At 44.1% G+C, this 17,816-nt stretch overlaps 1 protein-coding gene across 1 annotated transcript in view; it reads right to left on the reverse strand.

Moving 5' to 3' along the window:
- The window catches only part of AGBL4 (AGBL carboxypeptidase 4), a 1,493,965-nt gene that overhangs the window by 95,639 nt on the left and 1,380,510 nt on the right, over window positions 1–17,816 (reverse strand). Inside the window, exon 9 of the mRNA XM_053576008.1 lies at window positions 7,640–7,751. Coding sequence (XP_053431983.1) covers window positions 7,640–7,751 — 112 coding nt within the window. The remainder of the gene's footprint in view (window positions 1–7,639; window positions 7,752–17,816) is intronic.

Here is a 17,816-nt window from a genome sequence, read left to right on the forward strand (position 1 = left end):
GCGTCTATCCTGTTTCCCCTAAAATAAGACATCCTCCGAAAATAAGACCTACTTATAGGAAAGATAAGACGTCCCCTGAAAATAAGACCTAGCACATCTTTGGGAGCACACCTTACAATAAGACACTGTCTTATTTTCGGGGAAACAGGGTAATCAGGCTGTCCTTCTTTGTGTCTTGTGAAAATCCTGCCCACCAGTGGATCATGCACTGGACCCAACAGACAACTCCACGTTGGGACAGACTGTGAGGGGCCTTTCAGAGATGATCCTGCAACCCCTACAATGTATAGACTGGGTGTGTGTGTGTTTAAAAGCCCAGAGGGTAGAAGAGACTTGCCTAAGAGCACCAAACAAACGCATGGTTCAGCCACTCTGGTGGAGGATTAATGCCCCCAGCCTCTCTGCTACACACAGAAAAGCCCACACAGTTTTAGCTGCTCTGCAGGGAACCTCTGGGATAACAAAGTCACAGACCTGGGGATGGAACAATGGTTTGGGGAGATAGTCTGCAAATGCCCTGGGTATGTATTTTCAATAGCAATGGTACTGCTTCTTCCTAGGGGTGATAAACATTCTGCCATAGGGGGAAATAATTATTTCAGCCGAACTCCTGGCTTGGTCTCCTGGTCTACCTCTAGGTGTGTATGTTAGGTATGTGAGGGTACCTTTGACTTCTCATCCTCCCCAAAGTAGGTTTACCTCTTCCCCAGCAAGGCACTCCTCCCAGCCTGTGAACTTGAAACCATGTCAGGTCTGAACATGCAGGTGGCCCCTTGTCTCTAGTCTGGTGACACAGTGAAATCTCTGCTCGACCTCAGAACAGACCTCATGGACCACTTCCTCCCCTTTTAATTGGATGGCGACACCGTGCCCAGCTGTGTGTATGTGCACACATCCTGGGTGTGATTATGCATAACCATGTACTTGGCCACGTGCCCATTTTTCATTTACCATGTTGATGTTTTTATAAATATGTATTTTCTGTTTTGTCTGTGTGAATGCATGTGTCTTCTGCCTATTACTTTTTCCTTTCTTTCTTTCTTTCTATTGAGACAGAGTGTCACTGTGTTGCCCTTAGCAGAATACTGTGACGTCACAGCTCACAGCAACCTCAAACTCTTGGGCCCAAGTGAGTCTCTTGCCTCAGCCTCCCAAGTAGCTGGGACTATAGGCACCTGCCACAATGCCCGGCTATTTTTTTTTTTTTGGTTAACAGGCCTGGGCTGGGTTCGAACCCACCAACCCCAGAGCATGTAGCCGGCACCCTACCCACTGAGCTCCAGGCGCCCAGCCTGTTCTGCCTATTTCTATGCAGTGTGTGTCTACTCTGTGCACTGGGGTGAATGAGCGCTGGTTCTGTGTATATTTGACCATGTCAGCAACTGCTCTGTTTGTCAAGTAAATGTGACAGAAAGAGAGCAGCTTATCTTGAGGACTACAGGAGGTAAGGGAAGAGGAGGGGGGAATAGTCCTGTGTTGCTCTATTTTAAAAACCACTCTGTGTTGTTATGGCAGCTAATTTTCCTTAAATGATTTAAGGAAACGGATCTGTCTAAAAGAACCGCAGCCAAGTTGTTATAGCAACACAGGCAGCAGCTGAGGAAAGAAAAGGGGGGAACTCACCCTCAGAAACCTCTCAAAAAAGCAACCTTCCTTGGGTTCTGAGGGACTTGGGGGGTAAAGGAGAGGGCTGGAGGAAGCTCAGTCCCCTTCCCAGTCAGATCCTGGGGATTCCTCTTAGCAACAGCCTTTGTTGCTCTTGAGTTCAGATCCCGTCATCCTTAACCTGGACTCTCGTAGTAGGCACCTAACTGGCCTCTCTTCTCCCTACTCGGTCTCACCTCCTTTGATCCACCCTCCGCACTGCAGCCTTGGTAATTTTCTAAGGCATATATTCTTTATTCATCTGCTCGTTCGCGTCATCCAACACAATATTCTCTGCAACGCCTTGTTCTGGGCTAGAGCCCGGGGCTACAGAAATGAACAGGGTATGTCCTTGAATAGCCTGTCAGGGAATGTCGGCCTTTATCCCAGAAGTAATATGGAGCCACTGAAAGGTTTTAAAACAGGAAAGCGAGACCAGGTGGATATAAATTTCAGAATGACTCCAAGGTTTCTAGATGGAGGAAGTGAATGTCTCAAAATACGTTTCATTGATCTCTCCCTCCCTTCGTCCGTGTCTTTGAGGACTCACCTCTGACTGCTCTGATCCTTAAGATTCAGAGAAGGATGTGCTGGAATATTCCCAACAAACAGACTTTTGTCCATTGCCTTGATTTTTTTTTAAAGTCATGATATTTAACTAAATTAAAAATCAACGTAAAAGACTTTGATTTTAGTGACAGAGCACTGGCTATAGGAAGAAGCCCCATTCCTTGACCCAGTGTTTAAGCTGTTCTGTGAGCTTCCTCAGCCTGCCCCCAACATGCCCTCTTGCAGCTCCCTGCTATCAACACTGCACACCAAGCCCAGCAGCGGAGGTCTCCCACCCCCATTCCACTGCTCAGCTTTTCCTGGAATGCCTCCTCCCCTTTCCCTGTCACCTTCCTCCCCTCCAAACCAGAGCCTCTCCACCTGATGAAGTAGTACCCATCCCTAAAGGCTCAGCCCAATTCCTAACAAAAGCTTCTCTGGATCCCTTCTTGAATTAATCCCCACCTCCATCCCCACTTGAATTAATCTTCCTCAGACCCATGTTTCTAAAGCACTGTGTGTTTTCTTTATCTTAGCACATCTTCCTAACTCCCATGAATTAAAATTTCATAAGGGTCTGGCCTTTCCATCCGATTGTAAGCTCCTCCTGGCATGGGATCCTGTCCCATTAATCTCCATAACCCTAGAGGTTACCCAAGGGTCTGGCACATGGTAACCCTAATTGCATTCAGTTAACTGAGGATTTTAAAGCAAATGCTGCTTATTTACTTAGCTGACACCAAACACTTCTCTGGGTGTGCCTCACAAGCACATAGTTGCTATAGAGTTGCAGATGAACATTCTTAAGAAGCTCACCTGAAAATGGGCTTACCTTTTTAAAATCATAGCTTTTTAAATGAGTGCGAGAGGGCAGTGCTGGCTGTGGCCTTATGCACAAGTGACTCTGATTGTGTGGGCCTAACGTGTAATACGAAGTCACTGTCATGCTCTGTGGACAAAGCCACACTCTGGGTAGGAGCTCTCCACCGAAAGGAGAGGCTGGTTTCTGGAGCTAATTTTCTAGGGGAGAGGTGGAGCTCTCAGACCTAACATCAGAACAGGAAGGAGAGACCTCAGGGCAGAGCAGAGTGGAAACTGACTTCCCTGCTCTTTACCACCACTAAGAATACTGAAATACCTCAGCATGGCTCCTGAACAAGACGTGGACGGTGGAGACAGGGGAAGGAGAGGGGATCTGGGATCTGGATGAGCCCTCGGTGGCCAGAGAGAGCTCACTTCAGTGGTGGGTAAATGCAGAGGTACAGAGGCCAGAGATGGAGCAAGTCAGTGAAGATAATCTGTGTCACAGGAGTGAGAACGGGTGATGCCATGTCAGGTTCTATCCCTGCGAGTTTTGGGAAATCTCAGCAGGTGGTAGGGGGACCTAAGAGAGGGTTCATGTCACCAAACCAGAGTCTTCTGTACAGGTGTGCACAGTGATGGTCGAGGGAAATCAGGGGCCATGCCCAGAGAGAGGCAAGACTGGGGAGGACTCTGTGTTCCGTTGCTTCCTTCATCCGGAAATCCTTCTAAACCCCGCCACAGAGGCTCTACATTTGTTTGTCATTTACTCAACATTTACACTGAGCTCCCTACACTGGGGACCCTGAGGTGAATCAGCCAGACCCTCCCCCCGGGGATGATAAACCACAACTAGTCAACAATGGCCACACTCCCACCATCGCTGGAATGGACCGTGAAACACTTTGTGTTGCAGACCCAGTGTAGTGCTCCGGGTTAAGCACTTCTTTTTTCAAGATCATCACTTAAAATCCAATGTCCCCAAGAGGAGTTAAGAGTTTGGTGAGCACAGGGCCAGGAAAGCAGCCTCTGAAGTCGATGCCATCACTAACACAAGGACGCAGGCTCTTGTTGCCAGGTTAGAAGCACACAGATGGTTTTTATTCCAGGAGCCTCCCCATGCAGGTTGGAAAAAATCACTTATCAGCTGCAAACTGAGCATGTCTAAATTTGGATGCATCTCTTGACCCCACACTTACTGTGCGTCCTGGGTTCTCTTCTCAGGAAGGGCACGGCATCCCCCCTGCTGCCCAAGTCAACAGCATGGGTAGCAGGCAAGACTACTTCTCCACCACGGTCACCACGTCCCTCATGTCTCACTCCTTATTATCTCTAGACTCCTCCTTTTTTCTCACCCCAGAGCAGCAGACTCTGTCTCCCAGCCTGTAGCCTGGCACCCTCTGAATCCGTTCTCCTAATGAGCACCAGAGGGATCTTTCTGAAATGCAAACCTGATTCTGTCACTTCCCTGCTTATAATCCTTCAGTGGCTCCCATTGCCATGAAGTTAAAGTCCAGATTTCTTCCTGTCTTATACCCCCCTTTGCCCTCTCTCTGCCCCAGCACCAGCCACAAAGGATGACTCTCAGTCTGCTGAGTGCTGTTTCCTCTGCCTCAACTCCCCCTGTCCCAAGCTGCCCTCATGTATCAGCTCAGCTGTTTCCTTCTAGGTCGGCACCTCAAATCCCCATGCCCACCTCTATAAATGCACCTAGAATCACTGTCTGTAAATGCTTGTCTCCACCAGGCTGTGAACTCTTTAGGCATGGGCACCAGCACCCAGCACAGGGCCTGAGGCGTTCTGTTAGGAACGGCACTCGGATATCGGAAGGTCCTGCTGAACTTTGGAAGGGGTGAGGCTGTGAGCATTTGGAAACAAGTCCAGAACTTGTCCCGGCAGTTCAGATAGCCTGGAGTTGAGTGATGATGGTTATGTATGTGACAGTAAAGGTCAAGAGGAGAAATGCAGTTACAGCTATGAGGGCACATGGTCTGGGCACTGCAGTGTTTGCAGCTGGGCACAATGAGGCCTGATGTCAAACACGAGTTTGAGTCAGATACAGATAATGTCTGTTGAGGGTCTGCTGCCCACCAGCACTGTGCTAGATGCTTTCATGTTGCTTTTAACTGGAGAGATCATATAATTTCTCATCCAAACTAGGACATTTTTAAGAGTGAAGGGCAGCACTGTTAAAAATACTTTAGGACAATAGGTGTGAACCAGAACTTCCCCAGGAAAGCCAAGACTTATTACTGCTCTACCCATAAGTCAGTCACCCTTCACGTTTTTGTTTTTGGTAACCCTGACACATTTTATAATCTATATTTATCAATATTTACTTTAAAGCCTATTTACCCCTTATATTGCAAGGGTTAGGGTTACACTGTTAGAACTGCACTGCCTGGCATACAGAAAGCTGGTATGTAAATAAATATTTGGCAGGAAAAAAGGAAGAAAAAATTGAGTAAGAAACTGGGCAAGGAAACAGGGAGCCGGGAAGAGAGACAGAGGAAGCTGGGACCCTGCTCTAGGTGAGTTTGACTCCTGTGCGTGCCCTGTGCCCTAGCTTGAGGCAGGAAGGAGGGACTCCAGTAAGAAAATGGCTGTCACAGCTAACTCAGCACCCAAGGTGTACTCCTTAGGATTCGATCAGCTGATGATCAATCTATTCAGGGCACAGTCATTCCCTAATATCTCTGACCGAGTACCCAGCTGTTAGTGAGTAAATCAGTAACTTCTACCTGACGATGGCAATGGCAGGTGAAGTGTCTCTCTCCTTAGCAACCCTGACCCCCTTCTCTGTGTTCCTCCTCCCTCCCCGCCCTCAATCACCACCCAGTTCTCTCTGGGGACTCATCGAAAACACCACCGGGCTCCACAGTTCCGTAACTCCTCCAGGCCAGTGTCTGCCCTTCACCACGTCTCACTGTCCCCTCTGAGAATTGCTGCTTTGTGTCTGTGAACCATGTTACATTTGGCATAGTAGAATTTTCCGTGTTCAAACACACAGTTACTGAGTATCTATTATCAATCAGACCAGAAAAAAAAAATGTAGGAGCTTATTCTCTTTGAGGAGGTAGCAGGAGAAGGCATGGTGATTCTACCAGGGAAACTTCACTCAACGCAGAAGCCTGGGCGGGCAGAACTCAGTGGACCAAACACACTTCCCTAGACCATCAGAAGCAGCTGCTTTCTGCAGGGAAAGCTGATCAGGTGGCACTGAGAGTGCAGGGTAGTAAAGGGATTTGGTGAGCACAGATACCATCTTCCTTTATAGACAAAGAAGGAAGCAAATATCCTGAAGCTGTGTAAGCCCTGACACAGAAGGCGGGCTCTGAAGGGACGGGGAAAGCAAGGCTCACACAGGAAGACCAAGAAACAGTTGAGTTTCATAACCACGATCTGACTGCACCTAAGGACTCACTATTTCATGAATCCTTGCTCTAATAATATGCATTGTTTTTAAGCACACATTTCTGTCTGATTGATATATATGTTGCTCTTTGATTCAGGTATTTTTATTGGCATCTTCAATGAGGGAAAGAAGAATGAGTTACATTGGAGCATCTCCGAAGCACCCCAAATCTGTGACCCTCACTGTCTTAGCACTCACTATTTGTCACCCGACAGCAGTCAAGGGGTCCTAAAACCAGTCATCAGAGTTGGAAAGGACTCAGGTGTGATTCCACTAGACCGTTGTTCACACTTTCGATTTTACTGTTGGCACCATTTTTGACTAAAAGTTGAACACTTTCAGTAAGGCAAAGCTCAGAGCTCACACCACTCCCTCCACCCGCCATCCTCAGGAAGCTCTAATTTTTTAAAAGTTCTATTCATTTATATACCCCACCTCTTCCCATGTCCCCCATCTGAAAAAAGGTCCTTTCTCCAATAGCTCAACTTTGAGTGGAAGCCTGTCCTTTCTCCAATAGCTCTTCAGAGATAGCACGGTTGTGGTTGGCTGCCTTTCTCTAGGCTATGAAACCCCACTGTCTTCTCCTATTTTTTATAGATAGGAACTTGCCCCTGTGGGCAAACTTGGTGTGCACAGCTGTTGTTCTTTCTTTTGGGAACAGGTGCCACCTCACCCCCTCACATGCAGTTCCAGTAAGGCTGCCCTATCCTCACATGTCCTTTCTTCTTGGGCCAGAGTTGACTTTCTGAGAGAGGGACACATCCTTCAAACTAGGCCAATCACAATCCTTTTGGAATTATAATTTAAAAATGAGGGTAAGTCACTGTACTGTGACAGCCCCTGGATATGACATGTGCAGTCATGTTCCTGCCATGCAGAGGAGGCCAGTCTACAGACCTCAGTTACATGACATTCCCCTAGTACTCTTCTAACAAATTCTCTGTTTAGCTTACAATAATTCAAGTTCAGTTGTGTTTTTGCCAGGGAGGCCTGGCAAAAATGGACATGCTCCCATATGTTTCCTTCATCTCGTGAGACAAGATCTTTCAGAACCCAGTATCTGTGAAGGATGAGGGGAGAAGGAATGGACCAGGGCCTGTCAGAACCCAGTCCCTCCCTGGCTTTGACCCTGGAGTACTAATTTGCAGCTCCTGGTGGCTTTCCCAGTGTCACGCTTCCCTTTCCCAGATCAAGCCACAGACCAGCAGCTGAGGACATCCAGTTACTTACCGGGTCGTTGTACATCTGGACGATGAGCTGTTTCACGCCATGTAGGGTAGGGTGGGCCCAGGGTGAGGGGTCCAGCCAGTGACGATTCAGGTCAAATCCCATCAGAGAACACCTAGGAAGCACCCAAAGTGAAAGTTAGTATAGAAGGTCACGCTGAGCGTCTCTGTCATCAGCATACAGTTGGGAATAGGAGCAGTGATGATGCCACTTCCCTGCATGTGTTGTTTTCCAGAGCAGTTCTAAGCACTTTGTGGGTATTTAATTCACTCAGCGCTATTAACAACCCTGTGAGGTCATTATTCTAATGTCCTCTCTTTACAGAAGAAGAAATGAAGTTACAGAGAAGTTCAAGAACTATCTTTGTGGCACAGTCTCATTTCAGCGTCTAGTCACATGACCCACAGACACCTGCACACCTTCTACACAGTGCTGCTGAGAGACACTCAGGCCCAAACCATGGGTGTCCCCAGCTTCCTCTTTCTCTCACGCCTACAGCTGAGCCCTTACCTCCACCTTCTGAACACATTCAGAACTCAACACCTTGTCACCACTTCTACTGCTGTCATTCTGCACTTGGACCAAGGCCCAGAGTGTCATGATAATCTCTTACTTGGTCTCCTTATTTCCATTCTTTCCTCCTCTCACTCCACTTCCAATCCCCCCATGTTCCACGTCATATGCAGGGTGCTCCTCTTAAAACATAAGTCAGCTCGTGTCCCCGCTATAAGCAGCATACGAGCCCCAGTCCCTCCAACAGGACCCAGCGTGGTCTGCCGGGTTCACCTCCCTGAGCTCAGCTCCTACCACCGCCCCTCTCGCTTCCTCTGTGCCAGATGCTCCTGCCCCACACCAAACGCTTCCTGCCTCGGGGACTTTGCACAGGTTATGCCTTCTGCCTGAAGACATTTCCCCCTAGATATCTGGATGACTAATTCTCTCATTTGTTTCAAATCTTTGCTGAAATGGCACCTGCTTAGTTACATTTACCCTGACCACCTTCACTCTACTCTCCCCTGGGCACCCTGAATATCTGAACGAGAGCTGCTCCTCCTCTCCCTCCTCCAGTTCTGTTCAGAGCCCCACCTGTACTTGAGAAGGGACACCTCTTCCATGGCCTGTCCTACTGCTTCCATTCCCTGGATCCTTTCCAGGCCAGCCCAGGCCGTACAACTTGCAGAAACATGTCACTTGCTCACACGTCAAATACCCACTCTCTTTCTCTCCAACCCATCCTCTTTCACATCGGACCATCTTGCTTTCTTGGTTGAGATTCATCTATGACTGCAGAATATGTCTATTGCCTGTAGAATAAGATTCTGTTCTTTTTAGATTTTTAGCTGGATTCAAAACTGATGGTAGCCATGTCACTCTCACCTCTTTCTCAGCCACAGATTGTCTTTCTTTTTCTTTTCTATCCTCTGTCCCATTATTTAACCTCCCCCACTTTATCTTTCAAGCCCCTCTATTCCTTTAAGCAATACAATGTAACCCTTTCTCATCTCACAAAATTCACATCCCTACCTAGCACCCTATTTAACTAAATAAAGTATTCCACTGGGGGACCCATTTCTCCTTTAAGGTGGTTGGGGTGGGGTAGGAGTGGTAAATAATAACAATAATAATTCCTTCCATCACTTAAAATAAGCATGAGGAACCCTGTGGGGCAATAGTTAGTGTTTCCTGGATGTTCATGGAGAAAAGCTTGGGGAGAAGCCATTTGAGTTGGCTTCAGTATTAACTTAATACTTTTAGTCAATCTTGACAACAACCCCATGAGGAAGGGGCTATGATTATTCCCAGTTTGCTGTTTTACAGAAGTAGAAGTAAGTTATAAATAGGTTACTTATAGTCAATAAGGGAGGTGACATCAGGATTGGTACCCGAGCAATGAGACAGCAGACCCCTACTCCTGTAACTCCTTTACCACTTGATAACAGCTGAGTAATTCAGTGTGCATTTGCTGTGTGCCGAGAACCAGGGTGAAGCCTTTCCGTGGACCTTGGCACTTACATACAATACCTGTACATTCCTCGGTGAACTAAAAATAAAATCTTAAGCCCTCTGCTAACTGAATGGTTGCTCTTGGCCAAGGGGGCCCTGAGTTCTCAGCTATGAGAGGATAGGACAGATGAAGCACATTTACATGCCTAGGACTTCCCTTGATAAATATTCATGACTCCTGCAGCTTGTAGAATATGTATATGTGACTACCCTGCTCAGCATAAAATCTTATTCCCTTTTGCCTCTTCTGTGAAGCTCACGTACCTGGCTTCCGCCCAGGGCTTTGTTTCCCAACATGTCGAGATGGCCAACATGTTGCTACTCTTTGTGAGAAATAAAGCTCTCCTTTTCCCAAAGTATAAACTTTGCTAATTTTTTTTTTTTTGTTGTTGTTGTTCATTAACAAATGACCATCACAAAGGCACCCCGGGAGAACCCCAGTTTTCCCCAGTGCAATCAGAGGTCGACACACCAAAGTCTGCACAGGTTGCTGATTAGCTCAGTTGTCTCCCTGACTTTGCTGGAGAAACTCCGGTAAGCTCCCTGGATCCAAGAGCTCCTGCTTTTAGGTGGAAGATGGAGCCTCTGCCATTTCCCTTCACTTTTCTCCAGTTCCGGTTCCCTCCATTCCAGACCGCAGAGGAAATGTTTGTCTTACCCTTGGGTTTAAGGGGTCTCCCCCGGTTTTCCTGGTTCCTTCCATTTGGGGTCTGGAAGGAATGACTGTTTTGTAGGTCCCAGGTTTGGTGGTGGGGACACATTTTGTCCCACAGCTGTTCCCCAAGAGTTTATGAGGACACTTACATTTTGGCATGTGGAGAGGACGCTCTCATAAAGGTAAGTGCATCTATAAAAATTTTGGTTCTAAGAAAATGGTCTCTGATCCACCGCCAGAGACACTACTAACTAACATGCTTAACAAACTATAAAAAAATTCTTGTGAATGTCTGAAATATAACCTAAGATGATCTAAAGCTTTGCCAGCCACAATAAAATTTTATGAGACCTCTAGTTTATTTGTGCACTCAATTAAAACAAAGAGGCTTCCAAACCTTCCAAAACAGTGAAGATAAGGCTACAGTTGATGTTTCAAGTTTTCCAAATAGGATCGAAGTTCCCTCATAGCCTTCCTTAATGATTTAAAGTTAAAAGAGGGGGAAAAATGGTACATTTGAAATATTTAGAGTCAACTCTTTTCTTTTTTTTATCTCTCTTTCCATCGCTGCTCCTAAACAATGTTTTCTTTCTCAGTTTTTTTTTTGTTGTTGTTGGGGATTCATTGAGGGTACAATAAGCCAGGTTACACTGATTGCAATTGTTAGGTAAAGTCCCTCTTGCAATCATGTCTTGCCCCCATAAAGTATAACACACACCAAGGCCCCACCCACCTCCCTCCTTCCCTCTTTCTGTTTCCCCCCCATAACCATAATTGTCATTAATTGTCCTCATATCAAAATTGAGTACATAGGATTCACGCTTCTCCATTTTTGTGATGCTTTACTAAGAATAATGTCTTCCACATCCATCCAGGTTAATAAGAAGGATGTAAAGTCTCCATTTTTTTTAATGGCTGAATAGTATTCCATGGTATACATATACCACTGCTTGTTAATCCATTCCTGGGTTGGTGGGCATTTAGGCTGTTTCCACATTTTGGTGATTGTAAATTGAGCTGCAATAAACAGTCTAGTACAAGTGTCCTTACGATAAAAGGATTTCTTTCCTTCTGGGTAGATGCCCAGTAATGGGATTGCAGGATCAAATGGGAGGTCTAGCTTGAGTGCTTTGAGGTTTCTGCATACTTCCTTCCAGAAACGTTGTACTAGTTTGCAGTCCCACCAGCAGTGTAAAAGTGTTCCCTTCTCTCCACATCCACGCCAGCATCTGCGGTTTTGAGATTTTGTGATGTGGGCCATTCTCACTGGGGTTAGATGATATCTCAGGGTTGTTTTGATTTGCATTTCTCTAGTATATAGAGATGATGAACATTTTTTCATGTGTTTGTTAGCCATTCGTCTGTCGTCTTTAGAGAAAGTTCTATTCATGTCTCTTGCCCATTGATATAAGGGATTGTTGGCTTTTCTCATGTGGATTAATTTGAGTTATCTATAGATCCTAGTTATCAAGCTTTTGTCTGATTGAAAATATGCAAATATCGAGGCGGAGCAAGATGGCAGCCGAGTAACAGCTTCCTTGCATCTGGGCACCGTGAGTCTGGGGAGATAGGACTCCAGGCATCTCTGGCTGGTGGGAACTGCCTATCATCACTCCTATGAGGATACAGGGAGTCAGCGAGAGACTTCTGGACCCCAAGAGGAGGACTAAAACAGTGGAAAACCGGCAAGTGGTCGCGTGTGTTCAATCCGTCTAAACCCGCCCACAACTGTAAGTTCAGTAGCAGCGAGACTGCAAACCAGAAAGGCCTTACCTGTGAACTGTTTTGATGTCCTTGGACTTAGCACTGAGTTGAACTGCCTTGGGGAAGGCCTGAGCGGGAGTGTGGAGAACTTTGGCCGTTGTCTAGGGCCCCAGTCTGAGCCGCTGAGCCAGACGGAGCTAATAGTGTTTGGCGGTGGGTCACACGGAACCATTGTCAGTGATCTGCCCCGGCAAGCTCCACCCTCAGGGTCGCAGAGCTAGAAACGGGTGGGAGCTGGTAACCCAGCAACCAAGTAGCCTAAGGGTGGGGTCTGAGCCGCCTTGCAGCCCTAACCCTCAGGGGCAGAGTGAGACCGGTTTTGGCACACTGGGTAAGTGGATAGCCACTTCAGCAGTGATTCCAGTGAGAAAGCTGGGAAAGCTTCTGCTCAGCAAGTTTACAAGTTCAAAGTGCCTTTTAAGTGGGCTGAAGAGAGATTTAGGGTGTCTACCTGCTGGGGTTTGAGAAATCAGCAGCTTCCTGTCGTATCAGAACTGTGACTAACATTTCATACCCCAGAAGACCAGGTGTTGCCCAGACAATATTCAATAACATATACAAACTGCTTTTTTTTTGGTTGTGTATTTTTTTCTTTGGTTGTTTTTTTTTGTTTGTTTATTTTGACGTTGTTGATGTTCTTTTGTTTTTTAATTTCAATCTTTTCCATACAGATCCCTTTTCTTTCTCAATTTTTCTAGTTTAATTATAACTTCCCATTGCTGCCTTTTTTAATAACTACAATTTCATTTTTGCTAGTGTTTCTACCGCTATCATTTGGTTTTTCACCCAATTTTATCCCCGTAAAGTTTTCTGTTTGCTTGTTTTGGTTTGATTTATAGCATTTTTGTCTTTCCTCTCTATTTGGTGGAGGTGGGGTACTGTGTCTGATCAGGTTAGCAAAGAGCTGCTGACCTCAAGGGAACCACCCAACTGGGCACCCACAGAAGGTGGGGTTTTTTAAGGTTGTGTCAAAGTACCCTACTGTACTCCTATATTGCACTGTCTCCCTCTTTCTGTGCCTCGCTTGTTTTTGTCAATATTCTTTATCCCCACCTCCTCTCCTTTCTCTATCTTTCTTTTTTTTCTTATCACTCGGTCCTCCTATGTTTCATCCCTTTTTTGCTCTTCAACCTTCTCACACTTCTGGTCCTGTAACCTTTAGTCCACAGGCACAAAAACTTAAAGAGCAAGAGGAAGTGAAAGGAAAATTAGGGCAAGGAAACAGATAAAAGAAATCACTCATGAGGAAGAATCAGCAGAAAACTCCAGGCAACATGAAGAACCAGTCCAGAACAACCCCGCCAAGGGACCATGAGGTAGCTACTGCAGAGGATTCCACCTATACAGAAATGTTAGGAATGACAGAAAGGGAATTTAGAATACACATGTTGAAAACAATGAAAGAAATGATAGAAACAATGAAGGAAACTGCTAATAAAGTGGAAAATAACCAAAAGGAAATTCAAAAACAGAATCAAATCAGAGATGAACGATATGAAGAATATAAAAAGGATATAGCAGAGCTGAAGGAAATGAAACAGTCAATCAGGGAACTTAAAGATGCAATGGAAAGTATCAGCAACAGGTTAGACCATGCAGAAGAAAGAATTTCAGAGGTAGAAGACAAAGTTCTTGAGATAACTCAGACAGTAAAAGAGGCAGAAAAGAAGAGAGAGAAAGCAGAACGTTCCCTGTCAGAATTATGGGACTTTATGAAGCGTTCCAACATACGAGTTATAGGAATTCCAGAAGGGAAAGAAGAGTGCCCCAGAGGAATGGAAGCCATACTAGAGAATATTATAAAAGAAAATTTCCCAAACATCACCAAAGAGTCTGACACACTGCTTTCAGAGGGCTATCGGACCCCAGGTCGCCTCAACTCTAACCGAGCTTCTCCAAGACACATTGTGATGAACCTGTCCAAAGTCAAGACAAAAGAAAAGATTCTGCAAGCTGCCAGGAGTAAGCGCCAGTTGACCTACAGGGGCAAATCCATCAGAGTGACCGCAGACTTCTCTAATGAAACTTTCCAAGCAAGAAGACAATGGTCGTCTAACTTTAATCTACTTAAACAGAACAATTTTCAGCCCAGAATTCTGTACCCTGCTAAGCTAAGCTTCAAAATTGATGGAGAAATCAAATCATTTACGGTTATACAAACATTGAGGAAATTCGCCACAACAAGACCAGCTCTACAGGAAATACTTCAACCTGTTCTGCACACTGACCACCACAATGGATCAGCACCAAAGTAAGAACTCAGAAATCAAAGGACAGAACCTAACCTCCACACTGATGCAAAAGATAAAACTAAGCAATGGACTCTCACCAAATGAGACGAATAGAATACTACCACACTTATCAATTATCTCAATAAATGTTAATGGCTTGAATTCCCCACTGAAGAGACATAGATTGGCTGACTGGATTAAAAAACAGAAGCCATCCATTTGCTGTCTGCAAGAAACACACCTGGCTTCAAAAGAGAAATTAAAGCTCCGAGTCAAGGGTTGGAAGACAATTTTTCAGGCAAATGGAATTCAGAAGAAAAGAGGAGTTGCAATCTTATTTTCAGATACATGTGGATTTAAAGCAACTAAAGTCAAAAAAGACAAAGATGGTCACTTTATATTGGTCAAGGGAAAACTACAACAAGAAGACATTTCAATTCTAAATATTTATGCACCCAATTTAAATGCTCCCAGATTCTTGAAGCAGACCTTACTCAGTCTGAGCAATATGATATCTGATAATACCATCATAACAGGGGACTTTACACACCTCTTACTGAGCTGGACAGATCCTCTAAACAGAAATTAAACAAAGATGTAAGAGATTTAAATGAGACCCTAGAACAACTATGCTTGATAGACGCATATAGAACACTTCACCCCAAAGATAAAGAATATACATTCTTCTCATCACCCCATGGAACATTCTCCAAAATTGATCATATCCTGGGACACAAAACAAATATCAACAGAATCAAAAGAATTGAAATTTTACCTTGTATCTTTTCAGACCATAAGGCACTAAAGGTGGAACTCAACTCTAACAAAAATGCTCGACCCCACCCAAAGGCATGAAAATTAAACAGTCTTCTGTTGAATAACAGATGGGTGAAGGAAGAAATAAAACAGGAAATCATTAACTTCCTTGAGCATAACAACAATGAAGACACAAGCTACCAAACCTGTGGGATAATGCAAACGCAGTTTTGAGAGGAAAATTCATCGCTTTAGATCCCTACATTCGAAAAACAGAAAGAGAGCACATCAACGATCTCAAAAGAGATCTTATGGTATTGGAAAAAGAAGAACAATCTAAGCCTAAACTCAGTAGAAGAAAAGAAATATCCAAAATCAAATCAGACATCAATGAAATTGAAAACAAAAGAATCATTCCGAAAATTAATGAAACAAGGAGTTGGTTTTTTGAAAAAATAAATAAAATAGATAAACCATTGGCCAGACTAACGAGGAATAGAAAAGTAAAATCTCTAGTAACCTCAATCAGAAATGATAAAGGGGAAATAACAACTGATCCCACAGAGATACAAGAGATCATCTCTGAATACTACCAGAAACTCTATGCCCAGAAATTTGACAATGTGAAGGAAATGGATCAATATTTGGAATCACACCCTCTCCCTAGACTTAGCCAGGAAGAAATAGACCTCCTGAACAGACCAATTTCAAGCACTGAGATCAAAGAAACAATAAAAAAGCTTCCAACTAAAAAATGCCCTGGTCCAGATGGCTTCACTCCAGTATTCAATCAAACCTTCAAGGAAGAGCTTATTCCTGTTCTGCAGAAATTATCTCAAAAAACTGAGGAAGAAGGAATCTTCCCCAATACATTGTATGAAGCAGACATCACCCTGATACCAAAACCAGGAAAAGACCCAAACAAAAAGGAGAATTTCAGACCAATCTCACTCATGAATATAGACGCAAAAATTCTCAACAAAATCCTAGCCAATAGATTACAGCTTATCATCAAAAAAGTCATTCATCATGATCAAGTAGGCTTCATCCCAGGGATGCAAGGCTGGTTTAACATACGCAAGTCTATAAACGTTATCCACCATATTAACAGAGGCAAAAATAAAGATCACATGATCCTCTCAATAGATGCAGAAAAACCATTTGATAAAATCCAGCATCCTTTTCTAATTAGAACACTGAATGTTATAGGCATAGGTGGCACATTTCTAAAACTGATTGAAGCTATCTATGACAAACCCACAGCCAATATTTACTGAATGGAGTAAAACTGAAAGCTTTTCCTCTTAGAACTGGAACCAGACAAGGTTGTCTCTGTCACCTTTACTATTCAACATAGTGCTGGAAGTTCTAGCCAATACAATTAGGCAAGACAAGCAAATAAAGGGAATCCAAATGGGAGCAGAGGAGATCAAACTCTCCCTCTTTGCTGACGACATGATCTTATACTTAGAGAACCCCAAAGACTCAACCACAAGACTCCTAGAAGTCATCAAAAAATACAGTAATGTTTCAGGATATAAAATCAATGTCCACAAGTCAGTAGCCTTTGTATACACCAATAAAAGTCAAGATGAGAAGCTAATTAAGGACACAACTCCCTTCACCATAGTTTCAAAGAAAATGAAATACCTAGGAATATACCTAACGAAGGAGGTGAAGGACCTCTATAAAGAAAACTATGAAATCCTCAGAAAGGAAATAGCAGAGGATATTAACAAATGGAAGAACATACCATGCTCATGGATGGGAAGAATAAACATTGTTAAAATGTCTATACTTCCCAAAGCAATCTACCTATTCAATGCCATTCCTATCAAAGTACCTACATTGTACTTTCAAGATTTGGAAAAAATGATTCTCCGTTTTGTATGGAACCGGAAAAAAACCCGTATAGCTAAGGCAGTTCTCTGTAACAAAAATAAAGCTGGGGGCATCAGCATACCAGATTTTAGTCTGTACTACAAAGCCATAGTGCTCAAGACAGCATGGTACTGGCACAAAAACAGAGACATAGACACTTGGAATCGAATTGAACACCAAGAAATGAAACTAACATCTTACAACCACCTAATCTTCGATAAACCAAACAAGAACTTACCTTGGGGGAAAGACTCCCTATTCAATAAATGGTGTTGGGAGAACTGGATGTCTACATGTAAAAGACTGAAACTGGACCCACCCCTTTCCCCACTCACAAAAATTAATTCAAGATGGATAAAGGACTTAAATTTAAGGCATGAAACAGTAAAAATCCTCCAAGAAAGCATAGGAAAAACACTGGAAGATATTGGCCTGGGGGAAGACTTCATGAAGAAGACTGCCATGGCAATTGCAACAACAACAAAAATAAACAAATGGGACTTCATTAAACTGAAAAGCTTCTGTACTGCTAAGGACACAATAACCAAAGCAAAGAGACAACGCACAGAATGGGAAAGGATATTTGCATATTTTCAATCAGACAAAAGCTTGATAACCAGGATCTATAGAGAACTCAAATTAATCCACATGAAAAAAGCCAACAATCCCTTATATCAATGGGCAAGAGACATGAATAGAACTTTCTCTAAAGATGACAGATGAATGGCTAACAAATCCATGAAAAAATGTTCATCATCTCTATATATTAGAGAAATGCAAATCAAAACAACCCTGAGATATCATCTAACCCCAGTGAGAATGGCCCACATCACAAAATCTCAAAACCGCAGATGCTGGCATGGATGTGGAGAGAAGGGAACACTTTTAC

This window comes from Nycticebus coucang, chromosome 22 (assembly GCF_027406575.1).
Source record: "Nycticebus coucang isolate mNycCou1 chromosome 22, mNycCou1.pri, whole genome shotgun sequence".
NCBI classification, from domain to species: Eukaryota; Metazoa; Chordata; class Mammalia; order Primates; family Lorisidae; genus Nycticebus; species Nycticebus coucang.